We start from the raw sequence: 24,357 nt of genomic DNA, 5'->3' as shown, positions 1-24,357 counted from the left end.
AGACAAATCAAGGGTTCTTAAAATCTGTTGAAAATGTTAATGGAATGTATGTGTCCTGTCCAAATGTCAGTAATGTAAGCTTGCCAAATTAACCAGTTTCTTCTTTTAACAGTAGGAGATTTTAGTGAAAAAAGTTGAAGATAAAATACCATAAACACAATGTCTTTATATAGCATGTATTATCATTAAAATATTATACTTTCTCTCCTATATATTTTGCTCATTTTTTATCATACCGATAAAGACTGTTCTTTTAGGGAATCTAAAGGTGGCTTTGGCTGTTATCTTCATAAACTGCCCCTAAGGAATTCCTTCTTCATGGGCTTTGTATGTTGGATATGAGAATGTTTGAAGTTCTGAAGGTTTACTACAAATATTGATGTTTTATACTATCCTAATTTTGATGGATGTCTCAGCATCTTTTCACTGGGTACCATTTTGGTCCCAGATGTCTTTCACACTTATTTTCAAGCTTTCTAAAGCCTGAGCAGCTCTAATTGGAGGATGAGTTTTAGATAAACAGTTGTATTTTTTTCCATTTTTCCACTAATACATGAATATTCTGAATCTCAGATTCCTTCTGACTCTACTGGGATAGATCATTCTAAAAATTGTAGTAATCACAATAATTTCTCAAATTTATTATTGCCAATACATAGTTGCTAGTAATGAAATACCAGTAGCCTCTACTAATTCAAAAGTAATGATGTTGAAAAACCACATACAATGTCATTAGCTTCACCTCATGGCCATTGGTGTTGAACACCTGAGTAGATAGACAAAAACACTCGTTGATGGGCATAATTATCTTATTTGTGAAATTATTTGGGTGCAGGATTTGGGTTCCTGCATTAGGGAACTTACAGTTTAAAGATAGAAAAGATAAAGACAGAAACACATTTAAAAGACATAATTCATAGGCTGAAAATAAAAAAAAAACATTTTTTTGCTAATAATTATATTACTCATGTTTATTTACATTGTATCATAATGATTCACTTGATCAGAGATGAGGCTCAACCATCAAAATACCCACAAGGAAATGAAAAAGGCCTCTGTGTAGGTATTAAGAAATAAGATCGCTTGCAAATAAAGGTCTGCATACATATAGAGAAAAATTTGGTTAACTTAGAATAGTTAACCTAAAAATATATAATCATTCTAGCCACAGCAATCAGGTAAGAAAAAGAAATAGAAGGGATCCACATGAGAAAAGAAGTAGTGAAACTGTCACTCTTTGCAGACGACATGATTTTATATCTAGAAAACCCTAAAGAATCTACTAAAAAACTTTTAGAAACAATAAAGGAACACAGTCAAGTCATGGGATACAAAATTAATGTAAAAAAATCAGTTGCATTTCTCTACACTAATAACGAAGTAGCAGAAAGAGAAATTAAGAATACAATCCCATTTACAATTGCAACAAAAAGAATAAAATACCTAGGAATAAACTTAATCAAAGAGGTGAAAGATCTGCACGGCGAAAACTGTAAAACGTTGAAAGACATTGAAGATGACACAAAGAAATGGAAAGATATTCCATGTTTTTGGATTGGAAGAATTAACAGAGTTAAAATGTTCATACTTCCTAAAGCAATCTATAGATTCAATGCAATCCCTATCAAAGTTCCAACAACATTTTTCACAGAAATAGAACAAAGAATCCTAAAATTTATATGGAACAACAAAAGACCGCGAATAGCCAAAGGACTTCTGAGAAAAACGAACAAAGCTGGAGGTCTCATACTCCCTGATTTCAAAATATGCTACAAAGCTATAGTAATCAAAACAGCATAGTACTGGCACAAAAACAGACACATAGATCAGTGGAACAGAATGGAGAGCCCAGAAATAAACCCACACATTTATGGACAGCTAATATTTGACAAGGGAGCCAAGGGCATACGGTGGAGAAAAATAGTCTCTTCAATAAATGGTGTTGGGAAAACTGGACAGCCACATGCAAAAGAATGAAAGTAGACCATTCCCTTATACCATGCACAAAAATCAACTCAAAATGGATTAAAGACTTGAATGTAAGACCCGAAACCATCAACTTCTAGAAGAAAACATAGGCAGTGCGCTCTTTCACATTGGTCTTAGCAGCATATTTTCAAGTCCCATGTCTGACTGGGCAAGGGAAACAAAAGAAAAAATAAACAAATGGGACTACATCAAACTAAAAAGCTTCTGCACAGCAAAGGAAACCATCAACAAAACGAAAAGACAACCTAACAATTGGGAGAAGATATTTGCAAACCATATATCAGATAAGGCGTTAATATCCAAAATATACAAAGAACTCATACAGCTCAACAACAGTAAAACCAACAATCCAATTAGAAAATGGGCAAAAGATCTGAACAGACATTTCTCCAAAGAAGATATACGGATGGCCAACAGGCATATGAAAAGATGATCAACATCATTAGCTATCAGAGAAATGCAAATCAAAACTACAATGAGGTATCACCTCACTCTGGTCAGAATGGCTATAATTAAGAAGACAGGAAACAAATATTGGAGAGGATGTGGAGAGAAGGGAACTCTTGTACACTGCTGGTGGGAGTGCAAACTGGTACAGCCACTATGGAAAACAGTTTGGAGTATCCTCAGAAAATTAAGAATAGATCTACCATATGATCCAGCTATTCCACTGCTGGGTATTTATCCGAAGAACTTGAAAATGCAAAGGCATACAGATACATGCACCCCTGTGTTCATTGCAGCATTATACACAATGGCCAAGACTTGGAAGCAACCTAGGTGCCTATAAAGGGACAAATGGATAAAGAAGATGTGGTATATATACACAATGGAATACTCTCAGCCATAAGAAATGATGAAATCTGGCCATTTGTGACAACATGGATGGTCCTTGAGGGTATTATGCTGAATGAAATTAGTCAGAGGGAGAAAGTCAAATACCGTATGATCTCACTTATAAGTAGAATATAAAAACAACGACAAACAAACATATAGCATTGGAGATTGGATTGGTGGTTACCACAGGGGAAGTGGGGGAGGGCAAAAGGGGTGATTAGGTTCACATGTGAGGGGATGAACTATAATGAGTTTTTGGGTGGTGAACATGATGTAATCTACACAGAATTCGAAATATATTACAGTGTACACCCAAAAGCTATATAGTGTTATAATCCAATGTTATTGCAATTAAAAAAATAAAAAAGATTTTAAAGGAATAATTTCAAATACTAAGCATTATTGAAGTCTGATCTGAGATTGTTTGGTTGACAATCTAACAATACAGTAAAAATTAAAAATATATTTTATTTGAAAAAATATATATATAATCAGCAGGGTCTCGAAGAGATATTGTACACCCATGTTCATAGCAGCATTATTCACAATAACCAAAAGATGGAAGCAGCCCAGGTGTCTGTTGACAGATGAATGGATAAACAAAATGTGATATATACATACAATGGAGTAGTATTTAGCTTAAAAAGGAAAGGAATTCTGATGCATGCTACAACATTGACGAACCTTCAGGACATTAAGCTAAGTGAAACAAGGCAATCATAAGAAGACAAATACTATAATGATTCCACTTACGTGAGATATTTAGAGTAGTCTAATTCATAGAGACAGAAAGTAGAATGGGAGTTGCTGGGACTGGTGGGGAGGGGAGAATGGGGAGTTGTAATTTAATGGATATAGAGTCTCGATTTTGCAAGATGAAAAGAGTTGAGATTAATTGCACAACAATGTGAATATACTTAACACTACTAAACTGTAAATTTAAAAATGGTTAAGATGGTAAATTTTATGTTATGTGTATTTTATCACATTTAAAAAAAAAAACTGTGAAGTCAATAAAAACTTTGTTTTAATAGGGAAAGGCATGTCATTTTAAGGCAATGAAAGGAAATTTTTTTTAATGAGTAAATACTGCCATTACCAGCCTCTCTTATATCCTTACCTAAGCAGCCTTACCTGAACTTCACATCCACCAATAATGCGCAGTTCTAAAAGCTAGGGAAAGGAAAGGGGAAATAGGATGCTTACCTGACAGCTACACCTCCCTCACCCCACCCTTGTAGTTTAATTTAAAGAATTCCAGACTTGCTGATTCACCACTTGGCGTAGGTATCAATTCAGTTTCATCTCATATTCCTAAAGAGTAAAAATAAAGGTTTTAGGGGGCCAGCCCAGTGGTGCAGCTTTAAGTTGACGCGTTCTGCCTCACTGGCCCGGGGTTCACTGGTTGGGATCCTAGGTGCGGACCTACGCACCACTTGTCAAGCCATGCTGTGGCAGGCGTCCCACATATAAGGTAGAGGAAGATGGGCGCGCATGTTAGCTCAGGGCCAGTCTTCCTCAGCAAAAAGGAGGATTGGCGGCGGATGTTAGCTCAGGGCTAATCTTCCTCAAGAAAAGTAAATAAAGGTTTTAGTATGGTATTCTTTTGACCAAAATTACCTTATAGCTCATCCTGAGCCAACAACGTTACTTAGTTGTCATTAATAGTAACTATAGTTTTAAGCTGCATTGGTACTATTACAAATGTATCCTAGACTGGCCAAATCACTATTAGTAATATTACCTCTGACTGGAATGTCTCCATAGACAAGTAAACAAGATGATGTTGAGTTTGAAAAATGGCATATGAAAGGAACTGGGCACATTTCACCTGAAAAACAATTGAGACAGGAGCCATTATCACTGTCTTCAGATATTTGAAGACTGGTATATGAAACAGGAATTTACTTGGAACATGAGTGTAAATTATAGAAGCACAGATTTTAAGTTTGCATTAAAAAAATACTTTTTGTAACTTAGAGTTACCCAGCAGGCTTCCTTGTGGGGAGGTATACTCCCCATCATAGAAGTTTTTAAGAGGGTAGGTAACTTACCATATGGAGAGCTATATAGGAAATGTCTTTGTGGTAGTCACTGGGACCTTTTTTTTTTTTTACTCTAGCGCTTTAAGGAAACCAGTTTGAAAACCACTGGTCAAGACCATACCAGCCAGATTTAAAAATCTAGTTATTTCAAATGTTTCTTTTCCACGTTAATCATTCAGTATAGAAAATGAGGAGCCACTGAACGATTCTCAGCAGAACGACATGATTTGCTTTGCATTTAGAAAGATTGCTATGTTGTCACTATGAAGCAAAAGTCAACACTGGGATGAAGCAGGGAGACCAGTTTGGAGGGTGCTACAGTGGCCTAGGCAAGAAATGGTTAGAAGCTAAGCTAAGATAGTAGCTGGATAAAGGAAAAGGGTTAGATTTAAAGAGCTCTATGGAGAAGTAGAATTAAGAAGACCTAACCATCAGTTTGATATGATGAGAAGATAGGAGTCTGGGTTAATTCTCAACTTTACTGCTTTGGGGGGTGAGTAAATAATGCTGACTTTAGCATGTGGAGGAGCCCCAGGTTTGAAGGGAAAAATCTTGAGTTTAGCTTTAGAACTGGTAAGTTTGAGGTAACTCTAACTTAGATCAAGTAGTCCAATAGTAAGCAGTGGGCAAGTCAGATACAGAACTTAGAAGCAAGGTCTGGGCTGGAGAAATAGAGTTTGGAGTCATGGATATAAATATGACAGGCAAAATCATAGGAGTCCAGGAGGAGGTGGAATCAGCTAGAAAGGACTATGAGGAAGCAAAGAGATAGAAGAGGAACCTGGATGAGTCCTTGTGATTCCTTACAGCTGATAGTGGTACACAATGACAATAACAGTGCAGGCTTAAATGTTTAAAAAAAAAACACTTAGGTTTAAAAATTTATTTGGCAAATTTCAAATACGTCTGAAATGATTTTTAATAAAATTATGGTAAAGATGCTGCCAAAATTCTGAAACGTTTCTACAGTCTAAGGATATTGTAGATCTCTGCCTGATCATTAGTTGACTTTTTTATTTGGCATAGATATTTTTGTTTTTTCATTCTTATTTTATTTTATTTTACTTTGTTCTTCATTAAGTTGACAGTGTTAGCCTTGAATTTGACCAGTGCAAATATATTACTCAATAAAAAATCATACTTCAATAAAAATCATACTTCTTCTTAGATATAAGAACTTATACCCTTCCCGTGTTCTTTGTTTACCTAAGGAAATGCGACTTCACCACAAGTGCAAAGACCATCTTTCATGGACTACTTTGATAAACAGGACTTCAAGAATAAGAGTCATGAAAACTGTAATCAGAACATGCATGAACCCTTCCCTATGTCCAAAAATGTTTTTCCTGATAACTGGAAAGTTCCTCAAGATGGAGACTTTGACTTTGTAAGTACATTTTAATTCTCCCATTTATGTTTTATCTTTCTTTGTTTTATTGTCACATTGAGAAGCATAGTTCATGTGTGTGTATGAAATTATAGACTGTATATTAATATTCAATACATAGCTGTATATGTGGGTAGAGGAATGGTAAAATTTTTATAGTTTGCTTGTAGAAGTGTACTTGCAGAGAAATGTAAATAATTGCTTATAGTTAAGTAAATCATTGTCCAAATTTAGAGAAATATTTAAGACTCTTTAAAACAAAATGACAGCTATTTCAAAAGATGTTTTTAACAATGCAAATATGAGATACTTCTGACAGTCAGTCACTTCAGTTTCCAAAACAAATGATGCAAAGGTATTTATGACATAGACTTTGAGAAATTTGCCTCAACTTTGAAAGTTAACTTAATTAGTTTCTACTTTAGTAAGTGTTAATTCCACTTGGTTTGTCAGAAATAATAGTCCTCTTCTATATCTAGTTAGCATATAAACTTCAATATAAAACTGTGCCTTATTGCTTCTTTTGTTACATTTTCTCTTTATTTCTTCTGTCCAGCTCCTTATTATTTATTTCTTTTAAAGAATGCATATAATACGGATAAACAATTCTAAAGCAACTTTCTACATACTGAGAGAGGAAATTCTCAAATGATTTCTTTAATGGAGTAGAAATTTTTATAGAGTAAGTTTTTACCTTAGTATGTTTTAAATAGTATGTTACTTTTGTGTATTGCTCTAAGATTTTTTCCACATAAAATAACTACAATCCTTTATAGCTATATTTCTTAATAAATACACTTATTTATGAGTAAATAAAATTTTAAATGTATTTATATCTTTAAAATTTGTAAGTAATATTAAGCCATTTTGTTTAGTTAACATTCTTCTGAATGCTTTGAGATTATAAATATTTTGACTAAGTACTTTTCTCCTAAATATTGTGATTATTTGAAGTTTTTAATAATCAGATAATAAAGTTGCAAAATCTGTCCTCAATATATTTAATGCTAATTGCTAGCAAATATTAGCAATGGCACAGGGTAGCCTGAAAATATTAATTATAATATCTACTTGTTATTTTTTTCAATTTTGAAGTTATAAATTAGAAAAATAAAATCTGTATTTCTATAGTTCTAGTAAGATTTCATTTTAAAGCATCTACTTTTTAAAAAATTATAAATTATTTAGAATGCTGACATTCAAACTTTGAATCATTCATGATCATGATGAATAATGTAGAGTATTTAACATCAAAGAACTCTGTCTTGTCTCAGTTGGAGTAAATCTTAATAGCCTCTGGGAAATAGTTTTAAATGAGCTACAAAGTAATGAGTAAATTTCATAGTTAAGAAATAGCCAATAAAATGATTTAATTCTGTTTCACTTAGCCTTTGCTACCATCCCCAAAACTTAATGGCTTAAAATAATGATTTTATTTGCTCATAATTTTGTGGGTAAGCAGTTTGACTAGGTTCAGCTGAGTGGTTCTTTCTCTGGTCTCACCTGGGTCTCTCAAGTGTCTGTAATCATCGGGCAGCTTGACTGGACCTGAATGATCTCTTTAATTGCCTCACTCGTGTGTCTGGCAGTTGTGCCGACAGTTGGCTAGGCCGTATGACCCTATCAGGCAAGACTGGGGTTTTTATGTGGCAGTAGTAGCCTTCCAAGAGGGTGATAGCAGAAGTTGCAAGGCTTCTTAAGACCTATACTTAGAATCTGCAGTGTCCATTTGCAATGGCATTAAAAATAATGAATACTTAGGAATAATCTTAACCAAGGAAGTGAAAGACTTGTACACTGAAAATTATGAAACGTTGCTGAAGACCTTAAAGAAGATACCTCATGTTCGTGGATCAGGAAACTTAACATTGTTAAGTATTGTCCAAAGCAATCTGTAGATTCAATGCAATCTTTATCAAAATCCCAGTGACATTTTTTTTTCAGAAATAGAAGAATACATCCTAAAATTAATGTGGAATTTCAAGAGACTCGAATAGCCAAAACTATCTTGAACAAGAGAGACAAAGTTGGAAGTCTCATACTTCCTGATTTCAAAACTTACTACACAGCTACAGTAATCAAAACAAAGCTATAGTAATCAAGACAGGCAGACGTATAGACCAGTGGAGTAGAATAGAGAACCCAGAAATAACCCATCACATGTATAGTCAAATAATTTTCAACAAGGGAACCAAGACCATTCAACGGGGAAAGGACAGTCTTGTCAGCAAAGGATGCTGGGAAAACTGGATGTCCACTTGCAAAAGAATGAAGTTGGGCCCTTACGTTACACCATATACAAAAATTGACTCAAGGGGCCAGCCCCATGGCCGAGTGGTTAAGTTCCTCACACTCCGCTTCAGAGGCCTAGATTCATGGGTTCAAATCCTGGGTGTGGACCTACTCTACTTATCAGCCATGCTGTGGAGGCATCCCACATACAGAAAATAGAGGAATATTAGCACAGATGTTAGCTCAGGGCTAGTCTTCCTCAAGCTAAAAAAGAAGATTGGCAGTGGATGTTAGCTCAGGGCAAATCTTCCTCACCAAAAAAAAAAACCTCAAAATGAATCAAAGATCTGAATGTAAGAACTAAAACTATAAAATTTCTAGAAAAAACATAGGAGAAAAGCTTCATGATGTTGGATTTGGCAGTGATTTCTGTTTTTTTTTTCTTCTTTTTTGAGAAAGATGAGCCCTGAGCTAACTACTGCCAATCCTCCTCTTTTTGCTGAGGAAGACTGGTGCTGAGCTGACATCCATGCCCATCTTCCTTTACTGGTTTTATACGTGGGATGCCTACCACAGCATGGCTTTTGCCAAGTGGTGCCGTATCCGCACCCGGGATCTGAACCGTTGAACCCTGGGCCGCCGAGAAGTGGAATGTGCGAACTTAACTGCTGCGCCACCGGGCCGGCCCCAACATGATTTCTTGAAAATGACACCAAAAGTACAGGCAACAAAAGAAAAAGTAGATGAATTGGACTTCATCAAAATTAACACTTTTGTGCATCAAAGGGCATCAAAAGAGTGAAAAGGCAATCCACGGAATAGGAGAAAACATTTGCAGATCACATATCTTATAAGGGGTTAACATCTAGGATGTAATAAAGAAATCCTACAACTCAACAACAAAACACCAAACAACCCAATTAAAAAATGAACAAAGGGGGGCTGGCCCCGTGGCCGAGTGGTTAAGTTCGCGCGCTCCGCTGCAGGCGGCCCAGTGTTTCGTCAGTTCGAATCCTGGACGCGGACATGGCACTGCTCATCCGACCACGCTGAGGCAGCGTCCCACATGCCACAACTAGAAGAACCCACAACGAAGAATACACAACTATGTACCGGGGGGCTTTGGGGAGAAAAAGGAAAAAATAAAATCTTTAAAAAAAAAAAATGAACAAAGGACTTAAATAGATATTTCTCCAAAGAAGATATACGAATGGCGAATAATCAAATGAGAAGATGCTCACTATTATCAATCATTAGAGAAATGTAAATCAGAACCCCAATGAGATACCATTTCACACTCGTTAAGATGGCTTTTATATAAACAGAGAAAGAGAGAGAGGGGGAGGAAGGGAAGAAAGGAAGGAGTAACAAGTGTTGGAGAGGATATGGAGAAATTGGAACCCTTCCTTCACTGTAGGTGGGAATGTCAAATGGTGCAGCTGCTGTGGAAAGCAGTGTGGCATTCCTCAAAAATATTAAACATAGAATTACCATGTGATCGAACAATTCCTCTTATGGGTATGTACCCAAAAGAAGTGAAAGCAGGAACTCGAACAGATAATTTGTACTTCCATGTTCATAGCAACATTATTCACAATAGTCAAAAGGTGGAAGCAACCCAAGTGTCCATAGATGGATGAATAAACAAAGTGTGATATATGCATACCATGTGATATTATTCAGCCTAAAAAGGGAAGGAAATTCTGACACATGCCATGACATGGATGAACATTGAAGACATTATGCTAAGTGCAATAGCCAGCCACAAAGGGACACTGTATTATTCCACTTACATGAGATACCTGGAATAGTCAAATTCATAGAGACAGAAAGTAGTTGTTGCCAGGGGCGGGTGGGGAGGAGAAATAGGGAGTTATTGTTTAATGGGCACAGAGTTTCAGTTTTGCAAGATGAAAAAAGTTCTGGGGTGGATGGTGGTGATAGTTGCACAACAATACAAATGTATCTAATGCCACTGAATTGTACGCTTAAAATGGTTAAAATAGTGAATTTTAAATTATGTATATTTTGCAACAGTACAGAATTAATAAGAGGGGGAAACAAAAAGAATTCAAATAGTGCCACTTGTACTGTGTTCTGTTAGTCAAAATATGTCATGAGGCCAGTCCAGATTCAAGGGATATGAAAATAGATTTCACCTCATGATGGGAAGAACAGCAAATTCACATTGCAGAGGGCCCTGTGGAATGAAAGGAATTGTTGCAATCGTCTTTGCAAGTAATCTGCTAGAACTTATTATAATTAAAATTTAACGGAAATTAGAATATTAAATTTAGGAAATTGGAGGTCATTAGTGATTTTGATAAGGGCCATTTCAGTACCCTGCCTTTTAAATTTTCACACACACACAACTTTTGACATGCAGCCTTCCACTGTCATTTTAGGTTTATTCTAGTTTTGTAAATCAGAGCATTGAATTTTCCAGTGGCCAGCTCCTGTAAGTAAACTTTTGGTAATATTTTCATGTTACTCATCATAGATTTGGGAGTCCTTCTATCTGGAAATTCCAAATTTTGTTAGAAAACATTAAACTAACTTAACAAATGTCCTGCTTTGGATTCTGCTAGGCTTATGGGTAAAAAAACTTAGTTTATTAGATTTAGAAGATATAAATTAATTGTTAAGTTGTGATCCGGAGCAATAATTCAGATGTCTTGTGGTTCTGCGTAAGAGAGGGACTCAGTAAAGGCTGTAGTAGTTTATGAAATTATATTGTGATGGGGGAAGGAATCCGTCTAAGCATTGAAAGATGGACAGCAGAAAGAGGGAAGGTGGGCACTACAAAGAATGATGCATATAATGAAAAACTTAGAGGTAGGAAACCACAGGTGTCTTGGGTGACAATGAAGTAGAGACCTTCAAGTTCATTTGGAATAATGAGGGAAAAAATGGAAAGTTAGATCCAGGACAGATGGTGGAAGCTTTGGATGCAAGGTTGCAAAGTGTTAATTTTTATTTCATAGACAGTAGAAGGCAACTGAATGTTCTTAAGTTGGAGAATGACATGATGAAAAGTGTTTTAAGACTATTAATCTTAATGGCAGCATGCAGGATTGATTGATAGCAAAAGACCAGAGGTAGGGCCAATCAGTTATATGAAACAGGCTTGAAATAGTAGTAAAATGGAAAAGAAAAGAAACAAACAACAAAAACAGGGTAGATGTAGAAGACATAGTAAACGGTTAATCAGCAGAAATAGCCTATTTACTAGATTAAAGAGTACTATTTTGGTTAAGGTGAGGAACTAAGGAAAAGAAAGTGAAAGAGTAAAAAGAAGGGAAAATGTCCTCACAGTAGGAACGAGGCTTCAAGAGATCATACGACTGGATCCAATTTTCGCAGAATTACTTCTTTTCTGACTTATACAAGGCATGTAGCCTTAAAAGAGGAGTGGGGAGGGACAGAGTGACGAAAGCATTTCCTCCTTCCCCAACGTTTACTGCACCTGTCAACTGGAATTGCTCAGCCCTCTGAAGCTTTGAAGAAAGTGGAAAAGGTTTGTAATCGCTACTGAGAGGAGTGTAGATGGGAGTAAATGAGAGATGAGAAAAGGAAGGATTGTCAGGAGATGAATAAAGTGTAAAGTAGTATAGTATAAAGATGGCATAAATTGTATTTGGTGTAAGAGTAGTAGTGAGTGTGGTAAAAGACAAAGAAAAGTGTATAAGAGGGGCTAAAAGAGAGTAGGAAAAGAGGAAGCATGGCTGGGGCCAAGTGTAAAGCGTTTGATGGAATACTTTGCTTACAAAATAAGGAAATGGACTAGAAGCAAAGACAGATTTCCACTTAGGACACCAGCCGGTAATGATAAGAGAAATCTAGTCTTATTTTTTCCATCATACATTAGATATAGGATGTTTAAAAATGTGACTCATCAAAGTATAAAGTGTGCCAAGGTTTGTGTGTTTATCTTCTCTCTTTATGGTGTATCTCAAGGCTACCTTCTAAAAGAGAACTGGATTTTATGTGATTCCTATGTCTGTTAAATAGAACTTGCTTAAAACAACCCTAAGTTGTTTTGACTGCATTTCCAGGACTTGGAAGGCCTGTCCTTCTGCCTTGAGGAAAATAGGTTTCAAGAAAGAAAAATGAAAGAGAACACTTAATTGTCTTTTGTAGAATTCAGAGCAGATACCTAAAAGACAGAACTTATTCAGAGAGGCACCTGCTAGACAGATGTGCAGAACAGGAAGCATTCTTTATCCTAAAGCCTGTATGCAGCACAATTTGTGTGTTTTCTTTTAGCTTTTGTCTTGGATTTTCTGTGAACTGTTGTTTTGTGTTATGTTCCTGCATGTAACGAGATGACGCGAGAATTAATTTATGATGTCACTAATTTAGGGGTAGTATAAAGATAGCATAAAATACATTAGGGCTAATTGAACCAATTATTTTAACTCTACCGAAAACACTGCGTTTGGGGTGTGCCTATGAAGATTTCTCAAACAAATGTAAAAGGCAAATCTGTTTATTATAGCACTAGTCTAATATTTTCGTTCTTGTTAGAATTATTTCCAAACAGCCTTAGCATCCAGATTGTTTAGTGTTAAATAGAGAGCGTGTAGATCATGTTTTGCAGAAATTACAGTATCATACTTAAATAGATATATTTTGAGTAACGTAAAGATTTTGGAATAAGAACAAAAACTTTAAAAGCCATCTGTTAACCCACTATATTGGTTCCAAATTTTTAAAAAAGGAAGAAATTGGTTTGACAATAATTGCTGGAATAAGAGGAATTAGATAAATCAACCATTTTTTTGTCTTTGACTCAAACTGAATTATAAGTTAACATTTCTTGGTTACTATGATTCTTAAATATTTATTCAATATGTCTTGTTCTTTTGAGCTAAGAGGCACAAGAATCCTCCAGGACAGTACTAGAAAGTCTCAATAATTGTGGAAAAGGGAAAATAAAGTCCTCTCTACCAGTCTACTCGATTAGCAAGTCAGTGTGGTTATGGGGAAAACAACAACAAAACAACCCTCAACTGCTGCAAAATGCAGAAAGTAGTAAACCCAGGGAAAGTACCAACCCTGCTGCTAGGCCCACCATAGCATTTTAGGAGTCATCACTAGTTCTGGAGAAACGTTTCTTTCTCAGCATCTTTTCACGCTCCTGGAGCAGCCAGCAGTTACGGAGGGTAATGAAGCGGAGACAGTGGAGTACAGGAGCCCGCAAAAACACTTGGGGCATTGCCAACCCTTTGGAAAGCCCTCAGCAACACAGGTGTAGAAAGCCTGAGGTAAAAACTTAAGCCAGCAGCATCTACCATTTTTTACAAGTACAGCAGTATGCTGTCATCCACTTTATCTACTTAAATACACATAATGTTTTTGCTTTTTAGAGAGATGTTGGCTTAAAGTTTCCCTTGTGGTATACTCCTTAGTCAGAGAACTTCTTGTTCTCTTCATTCCCTACTTGTGTGGACTGAGGAGACCACTTCAGTTGAGTGAAGTATTTAAGCATATTGTCATCGATTAGCTTTGCGTTAATTAAATGATGATTGTCAAGTATTTCCAGATGTTTGCAAGAGTATTAAAAAAGTATGAAAAGATAACCGTAGATATTTCTGATTTATTTCTTGCAGCGTAAAGAAGAAATAAATACAGAATCTCAAATGTTTTAGTAGATAGCCCTGGATGAGAGTTTATGTTTACAGGTGCACATGTGGCGTGAACTTGAGTGTATGTGGCACATTGTGCTTTCACTGCTCACTCTCTCCTTGAAGAGCCAACAGGAAATTAAAGTTAATGAGAAGCCTGCTCTTTGAAATACTTGCAAAATTCTTGACTATTTCAGTCCTTTGCCAGCTCACGAAATCTGTGCTGGCAGTCATATCCAACAGATGGTGTGGTGTGTGTGCACTTGTATCATGTGATTGTCTGGGTCCATGCAGAATTTTTATAAGATTTTGGCCATATCTACAGAGGCACTTTAGACAGTCATAACGTTTATTATGAGAGCGGAGTGTCCTTCAAATATAACTGTTTATATACATTTAGGAAAACAATGTTAATAGTTAACTGGGCAACTAAACTGGATTTAAGTGATTCTATAGTAAAGACAACAAAAACTTTAATGTCTCTGAAATGTTACACTGTTTTTTTTCCTCAGTATAATTTAATCCACTTGGCCACCTGAGGTAGAATGAGCATTTTGCTTTTTTATTCCTGAATGTGCTGTTTAAAGCTTCCATAATTTCAGAAAATTTTATTTGGTGGTTGTATCTAGGCAAGGTCTACTGAAACATTAAGCTAATTCTGCTTATTTAGGTAATTAATACCTTAAGTTAAAATTCATTATGTCATCATTTCCTTTACAAATTAAAGTGAATAGGCCTGTACTTATTGGATTAATTAAGATAGAAAGCACAGGTGCAGTATGTGGTTCCTTGTCACCATGTTGGAATTTATTAAGATGTTTAAAGCATATGGCAAAAAGAAAAATGGCTTACCAAAACAGATTTCTAAAAAGCATAAACTTTCTTCACAGTAATTTGTTCTTTTTAAAATGTCATTTATTTAGAAGGTTGTGTTGAAATATTGGCTACTTTACGTTTTAAAACAAAGGTATTGTACTCCACACATATGTTATGGCTAATGTTGCTGTCTGAGGAAGTCATTTGGACTAGGTGGGTTTTCTCTTCATAACCTCATTTTGAATGCTTAGTACAATAAGCAGTGGGGACTGTTGGGATGATTACATCAAAAGAGAGGTTAAGAACCAATAATGGAATTTAGTATCAAAGAGTGGACAATGTAATTTATCACCTTTAAGAATGATGCCCTACAGTCTTTACTTCTTAAATAAATAAACCATTAGATTTCAAATAAGTTGTTAGGATTGATTGAAGTTACTAGTCATGCATGTATCAGGTTGTGTTGATAATAGGAGAGTTATTTTTTGCTTTAACTGTCAGAAATTAAATTTCTTCAAACCTGAGATTATTTTAGTAGTTTCATACTTAATTCAGGTTTTCAGAATATACATAGTAGTTTAGCGTCAGAACCCTTCCCATGACTGACTTCTGTCATGCTTCCTGATGTCTGTCTTGCACAGTTAGAAGTGCATGGTTCTTTTGGGGCCTCTTAGATTTGTTGGCCTGATTAAACTAATACTGACATCTTTCTCTTCTGTCATGTTATTAGGTTGGCAACCTTTTCCCATAGTGCCTCCCATTAAAACAGAAAGCTTTCATTAGGTTGGATTCTTCAGGTTGGAAGACTTTCCCGTAAATAACAGCTTTTTTAAACATCCAAAACCTAGTTGTCTTGATTCAGAACTAAACTAGTTTTGCTTTGTAATTTTGTCCATCAATAGTAGAAACATCTTCCCAGAAATATAGACAGATCATAAAGAGATAAGTGAAAGAGGGTATCAAACTCATGTAGTAGCAGATAAAAGAATTTTGGAAGACAGCTTAATTTCATTGATTTATTTTGAAGATACAGTTTCATGGTTAACAAAGCAACTTTTTTCCTTCATGAATTAAGTAATGGTGCATGTTTAAGTTGATACATGGTATACTGGTGTAGTTAAAACTGTTGTTACTTATTACAGCGTCTTACCAGTGGCTCAGTAATGGTTTAGAGTATCAAGTTGTAATTCCACAGACCTTCAATTTAGTTTTTAACTCTCTATCTTAATATGAGAATGCAAATGAAGCTACATAATAGTTAAGGCTACAAGTACATAAATATATAAAAAACTAATAACCTACCATATTCTTTTTTTTTATTATTAATGTTATGATTGATTACAACCTTGTGAGATTTCAGTTGTACATTATTGTTAGTCATGTTGTGGGTACACCTCTTCCCCCTTTGTGCCCTCCCCCCACCCCCCCTTTTCCCTGGTAACCACTGATCAGATCTCTTTGTCAATATGTTAACTTCCACCTATGAGTGGAGTCATATAGAGTTCATCTTTCTCTGACTGGCTTATTTCGCTTAACATAATACCCTCGAGGTCCATCCACGTTGCTGTGAATGGGCCAATTTTGTCTTTTTTTATGGCTGAGTAGTATTCCATTGTGTATATATACCATATCTTCTTTATCCAATCATCAGTTTCTGGGCATGTAGGTTGGTTCCACGTCTTGGCTATTGTAAATAATGCTGCGATGAACATAGGGGTGCAAGGGACTCTTGGGATTTCTGATTTCAGGTTCTTAGGATAGATACCCAGTAATGGGATGGCTGGGTCATAGGGTATTTCTATTTTTAACTTTTTGAGAAATCTCCATACTGTTTTCCATAGTGGCTGTACCAGTTTGCATTCCCACCAACAGTGTATGAGGGTTCCTTTTTCTCCACAACACCTACCATATTCTTTTACTTAACTAGTCAAATGAAATGAGTAGTCAGTTGTGGATTATCATTGCTAATGAAAGAAAGATCTAAAACAAGAGTCGTTTTAGTGACTATATTCTTTGGTGAAAGGACATTTACTGCTTTTAACTCATTAGAACTTCAATGATGATACAAAAGTCCTGAAATTGCCTTATTTTGATTTTATACATGTAATCATTCTTGCCCTGACAGTGAACATGGAAAGACTTTCCCTTAGCATGTCCCAGTGTTTCTTCTTTCATTTATGATTTATCCAGTGAACATTTTTTTTGTCCTTGCTACATGCCAAGGATATGCACTTGTCATTTAAACAAGTTGCTGTCCTGGAAAAGCCCCTAGACCACTGATGGGGATAGACATATGAACACTTAATTACTTCATGTGTGGATAAATTGATCAGATCCACTGATCTGAAAAATCTGATTGTAGTACAATCAATAGAAGCAAAAATTTTTAAAAAGTGAAAAATGTGAATTTTTTTTTGTAAGGGAGACTTGGCCCTGAGCTAACATCTGTTGCCAGTCTTCCTCTTTTTTGCTTGGGGAAGATTGTTGCTGAGCTAACATCTTTGGCAGTCTTCTTCTATTTTTTTGTATGTGGGACACTGCCACAGTGTTGCTTGATGAACAGTGCATAGGTCTGCTCCTGGGATCTGAACGAGCAAACCCCAGGCCGTCGACGTAGAGCGTGCGAACCTAACCACTACACCACTGGGCCAACCCCCAAAATGTGAAATTTTAATTGAAGTTATTTTGACTGAACAGTAAGTTTGATTGACATTCAGAATTCATACTATCTAAGATTACAGAATTTCTGGTGGTACATAGGACCATGCAATCATGTGGACCAGACTGATAATTTTTCTAGATAATTTACTTAAAGATTTGGTTTTAGGTTTACTTTTAAGGATTTTTAGAAGAGAATTTTAAATAAGATAAAGAAAGGTCTACTTTTACCAGCTTTTTGCTAAGAAATTTTTAGCTTCATGCTAACAAACTATTAAGTGGGTACTGTACACATGTGGCACATATTTATGTATTTATGTAGTTTTGGTTCCTACTATCTAGAATTGTATAATGAGACTTTAAAAACTATACTCATCTTGTAGCTCCAAGGTAATATTTTATAATTTGTTTGTCTGTTTACCCTATAAGAGTTGAGTCTGAAGGTTTAACTGTGAAAATAAACAGAATTCAGGTGAAGGACCTTAGAAAAGTTCAGGCCAAACACCATTGTCTCCATTTATGGGTATTATTCTGAAAGGTAAAAACGAAAAAAAAACCCACATCCATTTGAAAAGTTAAAGGCTCTTTTTAAATGTGATACATACGGGATTTTTTTACTCCCGTTTCTGGTTCATAGCTAAAACATGAGAAATAGTATCACGTATATCAGTTTAGGTGTTGGTAACAATTTAATGTATATTTTCTAAGTTAAATGAACATTTCTCTAAAGTCGCTTTTATTTTGTAATATATGAAAGACCTGTTTTATATCAATACTTAAAGTATCAGATTATAATAGCAGCTTCTAATGACAGGGGAAGTACTTTTAAAATGCTGGAATTTTTCTGTTCAGGTTCTAGGTTCAGATAGATAATATATTTCCAAAGGAAAGTGGATTTTATTTATGTACCCATATGTTTCCCTGAATCATTTTTAGGAAGCTATTATTTAAATTCATGATAAATTCTAAAAAGGAATGTTAACAATATAAGAGAAGGCATTCAAGAAGTATACCAATTCAGACTTTTACTCAATTCCATATTAATGTACTTAACAATATATTTGGCTTCTTATTTTTAGGGTAGCATCAATTAACTTTTCTTTAGGGGGAAATGTTGTAAAATACTTAATCATGACTATGTATTTATTCTCCTTTTGATTTTTAGAATAAAAAGAAATTTCATTTAATTTTTTTGCATCTGTAATAAGTTAAAATAATCACAGGTATTATGTATAGGTATATCACAGATATACAAAATATGTACTAGCTACTTTGTATTTTTAAAATTAAGTATCTTACATTGTTATACTTTAAAATGGGGCTGGCCCAGTGGCGTAGTAGTTAGGTTCGTGCATTCCACTTTGGTGTTCCAGGGTTTGCTGGTTCGGATCCTGGGCACTGACCTACACACCACTTCTCAGGCCATGCTGTGGTGGTGTCCCACATGGAGGAATGGAAGGATTTACAAGTATAATATACAACTATGTACTGGAGCTTTGGGGAGGGAAAAAAGAGGAAGATTGGCAACAGATGTTAGCTCACAGCCAATCTTCCTCACCCTCCCCCCAAAAAAAAGTTGTGAGATAATGTAAATATTAAATTACGATATGCTGCATTTGAAGTGATTCAAACAACACATATGTATAAGCACTTGTCTCTCTAGATTATATTCATTTATTTAACAGGAACTACTTTTTGTTTTAATATTTCCAGAACATGGGAAAATATTAATAAGTTTAGCATTGAGGTTAGAATGTTTCTTAGCATTTTTTGACTTAGTGAGATTACTTGTTTGTGTTTTTTTTGGTCAGGAAGATTGTCCCTGAGCTAACATCTATTGCCAATCTCCCTCTTTTTTGCTTGAGGAAGATTGTTGCTGTGCTTCATCCGTTCCAATCTTCCTTTATTTTGTATGTGGGATGCCACCACAGCATGGCTTGATGAGTGGTGTGTACATCTGTGCCTGGGATTCGAACCCATGAACACTGGGCCAGCTCCAGATTACTTGATTTAAATATAAATTAATATTTAATGTTCTAGTTTTAATTATTTCTTTCTAGAGTAACTACCAACAATTAAATCTCCTTTTTAGTTTTTAATGTTTCATTTATTCAGCAAAAGTATTTTAAGTACCCTCTGTGTGCGCCTTTTCACCTACCTTCTAACTAACTCAGTCAAGGGAACCACTTGCAAAACATTGCTATATTGTGATCTGTTCTTCCCACCTTACTCAGAATAAAGGGCATCCTATTTTATCTGTTATGTAGCTGTTAGACTTTAGGGTCTAACACCCAGTCAAATCAGAGGCTTGCAAAATTGAAGCAAACAGCATTTCCCCCACCCCTAACTACCAGTGACTTTATTAAAGTTAACAAAGAATTAATTACTTGTAAGACGAATTGTAAATTTGATACATTTACCTTCAGTCTCCTCAGTGTTTTCTTGTTTGTTCAAATGTGAATTCTGGCTGTAAAAAAACTGGATTTAAATATTTTATATAGATTATTACTATTTCAAAGGATACTAGTTCATAATATCATTGAGAGCATCTATGAATAAGTCTTATAACTAGTTAAGATTTATTTACAGTTAAAATAAATCCTCTGTTGTTACAGAGGCTAAAAAAAGAAAGAAAGTCTGTGCGTGGGGGTAGGGAACGTGGAGCCATTGGCCTCATAAAAATTTTGTTATTATTTGCAAAAATGATCAAGAAATTGAAAGGAGAATAGCATACGTAGCTGTCTTGTGACATAGACAAAAATAAGACTTGCATATTTGTGGTGTGCCTCTGGATTAGGCATTAAATTGAATTTGTTAAATAATACTTAATAGCGGCATAAGAAAATGCCGTCTAGTGTCCCTAGTAATCCTTTCTTCATTATAGAATGTGTTAGAATGATGAGTATCAAGATCATTCTTTTATTTTGTCAGTTTCTGCTCTGATGATTTTGATATTTGTGTGTATCCTGGACACCAGTACTGACAGGATTAACTTTAAAGCCTAGTGCTTTTCTTTTTTAAACTTTTCTTTTGAGTTTAAGTTACCGTTTAGTAAAATACCTTAGTACTGAACCCTATAAAATTTCAAAATAGAAAACTTGTTTTTATTAAATAAGAAATGATTTTCATAAATGTCAATGAGCAATAGATGTATCGTAAATAAAATCTTAGCTAGTGTTAGAAACATATTAGATTCCTAATTTCCAAATACATTTTTTGTTTTATTTTATTTTATTATTATCTTTTGAGGAAGATTAGCCCTGAGCTAACATCTGCTGCCAATCCTCCTCTTTTTGCTGAGGAGTATTGGCCCTGAGCTCACATCTGTGCCCATCTTCCTCTTCTTAATATGTGGGACGCCTAACAGAGCATGGCTTGCCAAGCCGTGCCATGCCCGAACCGATCCGGACTGACTAACCCCAGGCTGCCGAGGTGGAACGTGCGCACTTAACCTCTGTGCCACCGGGCCGGCCCCCAAAATACATTTTTATTATTGAGTAACATATAAGTAACTTCTATGATTAGAAAAGTAGAATTTTTGATAGAATATGGAATACTGGCTAATTTTAATATGTAGATAAATTATTTAATATTGATAAACTTTATGTTTACTCACAGTCTTGTTAAAAGACGATTTGCTAGTCAGAGTACTTCTCATTCTGTGTTTGTTTTATTCCTCAGTATGTACTCTGATTTATGGCCAATTTAAAGTTTGAAAGTTGTAATCTTTGGTAAACGCTAGTCTTGGGTTTAAGAGATCATTTATCTTATGCCCTTGTTGCTAAAAAACGTTTGATTACTAGATAAGAGCCTTTCAAATCAAAATTTAAAGTTATGTCAAAGTAATCCTTCTTGTTAAAATAATTCCATTAAGATGTTTTCATTAATTTTACCAACCTGTTAATAACCTGCATAATAGTCACCTAAGTGAACACAAGGTAGCTAATATAAAACAGCCTAAGTATTTTAATGCTAAGACTCTAGATTTTTAGAAGAATATACATTTTACATCACACTCACACACTTCTGTTTGAAATTATGAGCATGAATTACATGTGTTATTTTTAAAAGGTTTAAAATAAAATTTATATTGATGTGCCAACCTTTAGAGTGCTTAGGAAAACCTTAGAGAACTGCCTGAAAAATTGCCATTTAATGCTGTCTAAACATATTTCGTCCAAGTGAAGAGAAGGAAAGGTATTTTGTTCCTATAATTATTTTACTTTCTGCAAGTTCCCTTTCATCATATGCTGAATCTCCAGTAGGTTAGATCATTAGACAAACTTCATAGATTAAAAAAATATAAAGTAGATGATTAGGAAAAGACTTGATTGGGCAAATTTGGGATGAGTTTTGGAAAGCTTTGTATTTTTTAGATCAGTTTCCCTGAGCTTTTTTTTTACTCATTTTGTAAGGCATGTAAGAATACGTCATTAGTTTTTAACTTGACCTTTCCTAATTCTTTTGCATCTTAAAAGAGATCAAGACCATATGGTTAAAATATTTATTGGAAAGCTTTTTAGAATATAGGTACCAATAATTTTGCTTACTTTAATTTGTGTCAAATTGTGATGGTAATTCCTAAGAAGTCCTAAATTAAGAACTTTATTTTGAATTTAAATTTTCTCATAATATTTTTTCTTAAATTATGTCTTGTTATAATTAATCTACAACATAATCAGCCAAAACTACTTTTTAAAAATTTTGTAACAACTTTATTGAGATATAATTCACATATCATATAGTTCACTTATTTAAAATGCACAGTTTAGTTGGGTTTTTTTAGTATATACACAGTTCTGCAACTATTACCAAAATAAATTTCAGAATATTTTCATCACCCCCACAAGAAGCCCTGTACCCATTAGCCGTCAATCCTCATTTCCCCCCAACTTCCCCCTCCCCCCAGTCCTAGGCAACCGCTAATCTACTTTCTATCTCTATGGATTTGCCTATCTTGATGTTTTGTATGAATGGAATCACACAATATGAGCCACAACTATTTTTTCCACCTTTCTCCTAGATAGGTGATAGCAGGATGACTAGAATATCTCTTTAACTCAGGAATTTTGCCAACTATAATAAAATAATACAAAGTATTTCTTAAAGCAGCATTGATATAACTTGAAGTCTGAAATAAAATATTTTTAAGTGGACTTTTCAGGACCTTAAATACTAGGATAGTGAAATATATTTTCTGTATATTGGAACTCAGTTGTAATACATATATATTTATGCTTCAAGAGCCTAGTTCATCCTGCATAGGAGTCTCCATTTTTACACTTATTTTTCCTGGATCTGGCTCAGGATGATAACTGCCTTACATAGCCTGTTTTAAACCTACTTTTCAACAGAACCACCCTGATCTCTTTGTAGCCTGTTTACAGTGACCACATAGGTTGGGTTTCCTGGGCAGTTCTAATTTCACATGTCCCATTCCAATGTCAAACCACATGTTGGTTTTTTATTTAAAAAATTTGATAACTGTATATGTTGTTGGGAAATTTGGCTACACCCATCTTGGCCTAGTTAAACTTAATTCGTAGGTAATAAACTCAGTAAGTTTTTTAAGCAAATATTTATTCCCTGAGAATATTCAGTGAATGTGTTATAAGTAACCTTTCAGTTAGGTTTATTATTGTATATGTTTACCAAGCTTTCTGTTCTTCAGAAAATCTAGAGTCCCTGGATATTAGGTGACTTTATAGACTTATCCATTTTTCTTGGGCACAATAGTAGTAAGTGGTAATGTAGGAAAATGTCCTTATTCTCAGAAGATACATGCTAAAGTATTTAGGTGTGAAGTGCCATGATGTCCTGCGTATGCTTTCCAGTGGTTCAAAATAAATGTGTGTGTGTGTGTGTGTGTATAGAAAGCAAGCAAATACAGTAAGATGTTGACAGTTGTTGAACCAAAGCAGGGAGTGTTCATGGGTGTGTTCATTATTGTTGCCTGCAGCAGCAAAGGGCAAGGAATGACAGGTACCGCCAAGGCTACTTGGTTCTTTAAGCAATCAAAGTTTATTGATAGAGGGCAACAGAACAAGGAACAGGGATAAAGGGGAACAATAAATCGCTACTTACAACATCCACCCCACAATCAGCTGGGGAAGTCCCAATGGTTTGTACAGCGGGTGGGAGTTCCGATTGTCCGGGTCTGACGCAAAGCGTCCTTTCCTCAACGAGACTTCCAATTATTCTGTGCCTGTGACTCCCTTTTATCCCAAGGTTTCTTTGGGTTCCGACTCAGGGTTTCAGACATTTGGATATTTTGAGTTATTTCTTCTTGTTCCCACAGATGGGGTGTTTTTATCTTTTTTGTTTGTACGGATGATGTTTCTAAAGTACTGTCAGCTGCCTGTCGGGGTGGCCAGCCCAGACAAGGAACATGACACAGGACATATTTTGTTTGTAGCTTGTGCCTTAGAGTCAAGGCTGAAGTGGCCATCTTTGGCCCTGAGCCCAGACACATTCCTTTGTGTGGGGCCCAGGCCCAGCATCCTTGGAAGGTGGGGGGGGTCAATGAACTCTGTACAATTATACTATTATTTTAACTTTTATATGGATATATCCAATTTTTTTATCATAAAGAGTTAGGGAAAATCTATACACTCCTTTTCTGTAAGTTATGCTCCTTTTGTCAAAGTATGTAGGATTTCAAAATATTCGACCTAAGACAACATACATAAATTGTACTTATATTTTTAAAGTTCCTTTTATTTATATTTGTTTCTGCCTTTACCTTCTATAATTCTTATAGTTGTAT

The 24,357-nt window shown here is 35.2% G+C and overlaps 1 protein-coding gene across 1 annotated transcript in view; it reads left to right on the top strand.

Moving 5' to 3' along the window:
- The window catches only part of STK3 (serine/threonine kinase 3), a 266,921-nt gene that overhangs the window by 198,356 nt on the left and 44,208 nt on the right, over positions 1 to 24,357 (top strand). The window contains exon 10 of the mRNA XM_044743927.2: positions 6,083 to 6,258. Within this exon, the coding sequence (XP_044599862.2) occupies positions 6,083 to 6,258 (176 nt within the window). The remainder of the gene's footprint in view (positions 1 to 6,082; positions 6,259 to 24,357) is intronic.

The sequence above is a fragment of the Equus asinus genome, chromosome 12 (genome assembly GCF_041296235.1).
Source record: "Equus asinus isolate D_3611 breed Donkey chromosome 12, EquAss-T2T_v2, whole genome shotgun sequence".
NCBI lineage: Eukaryota > Metazoa > Chordata > Mammalia > Perissodactyla > Equidae > Equus > Equus asinus.
The sequence above is the reverse complement of the archived record's forward strand: the minus strand, read 5'-3'. Positions and strand labels throughout refer to the sequence as shown.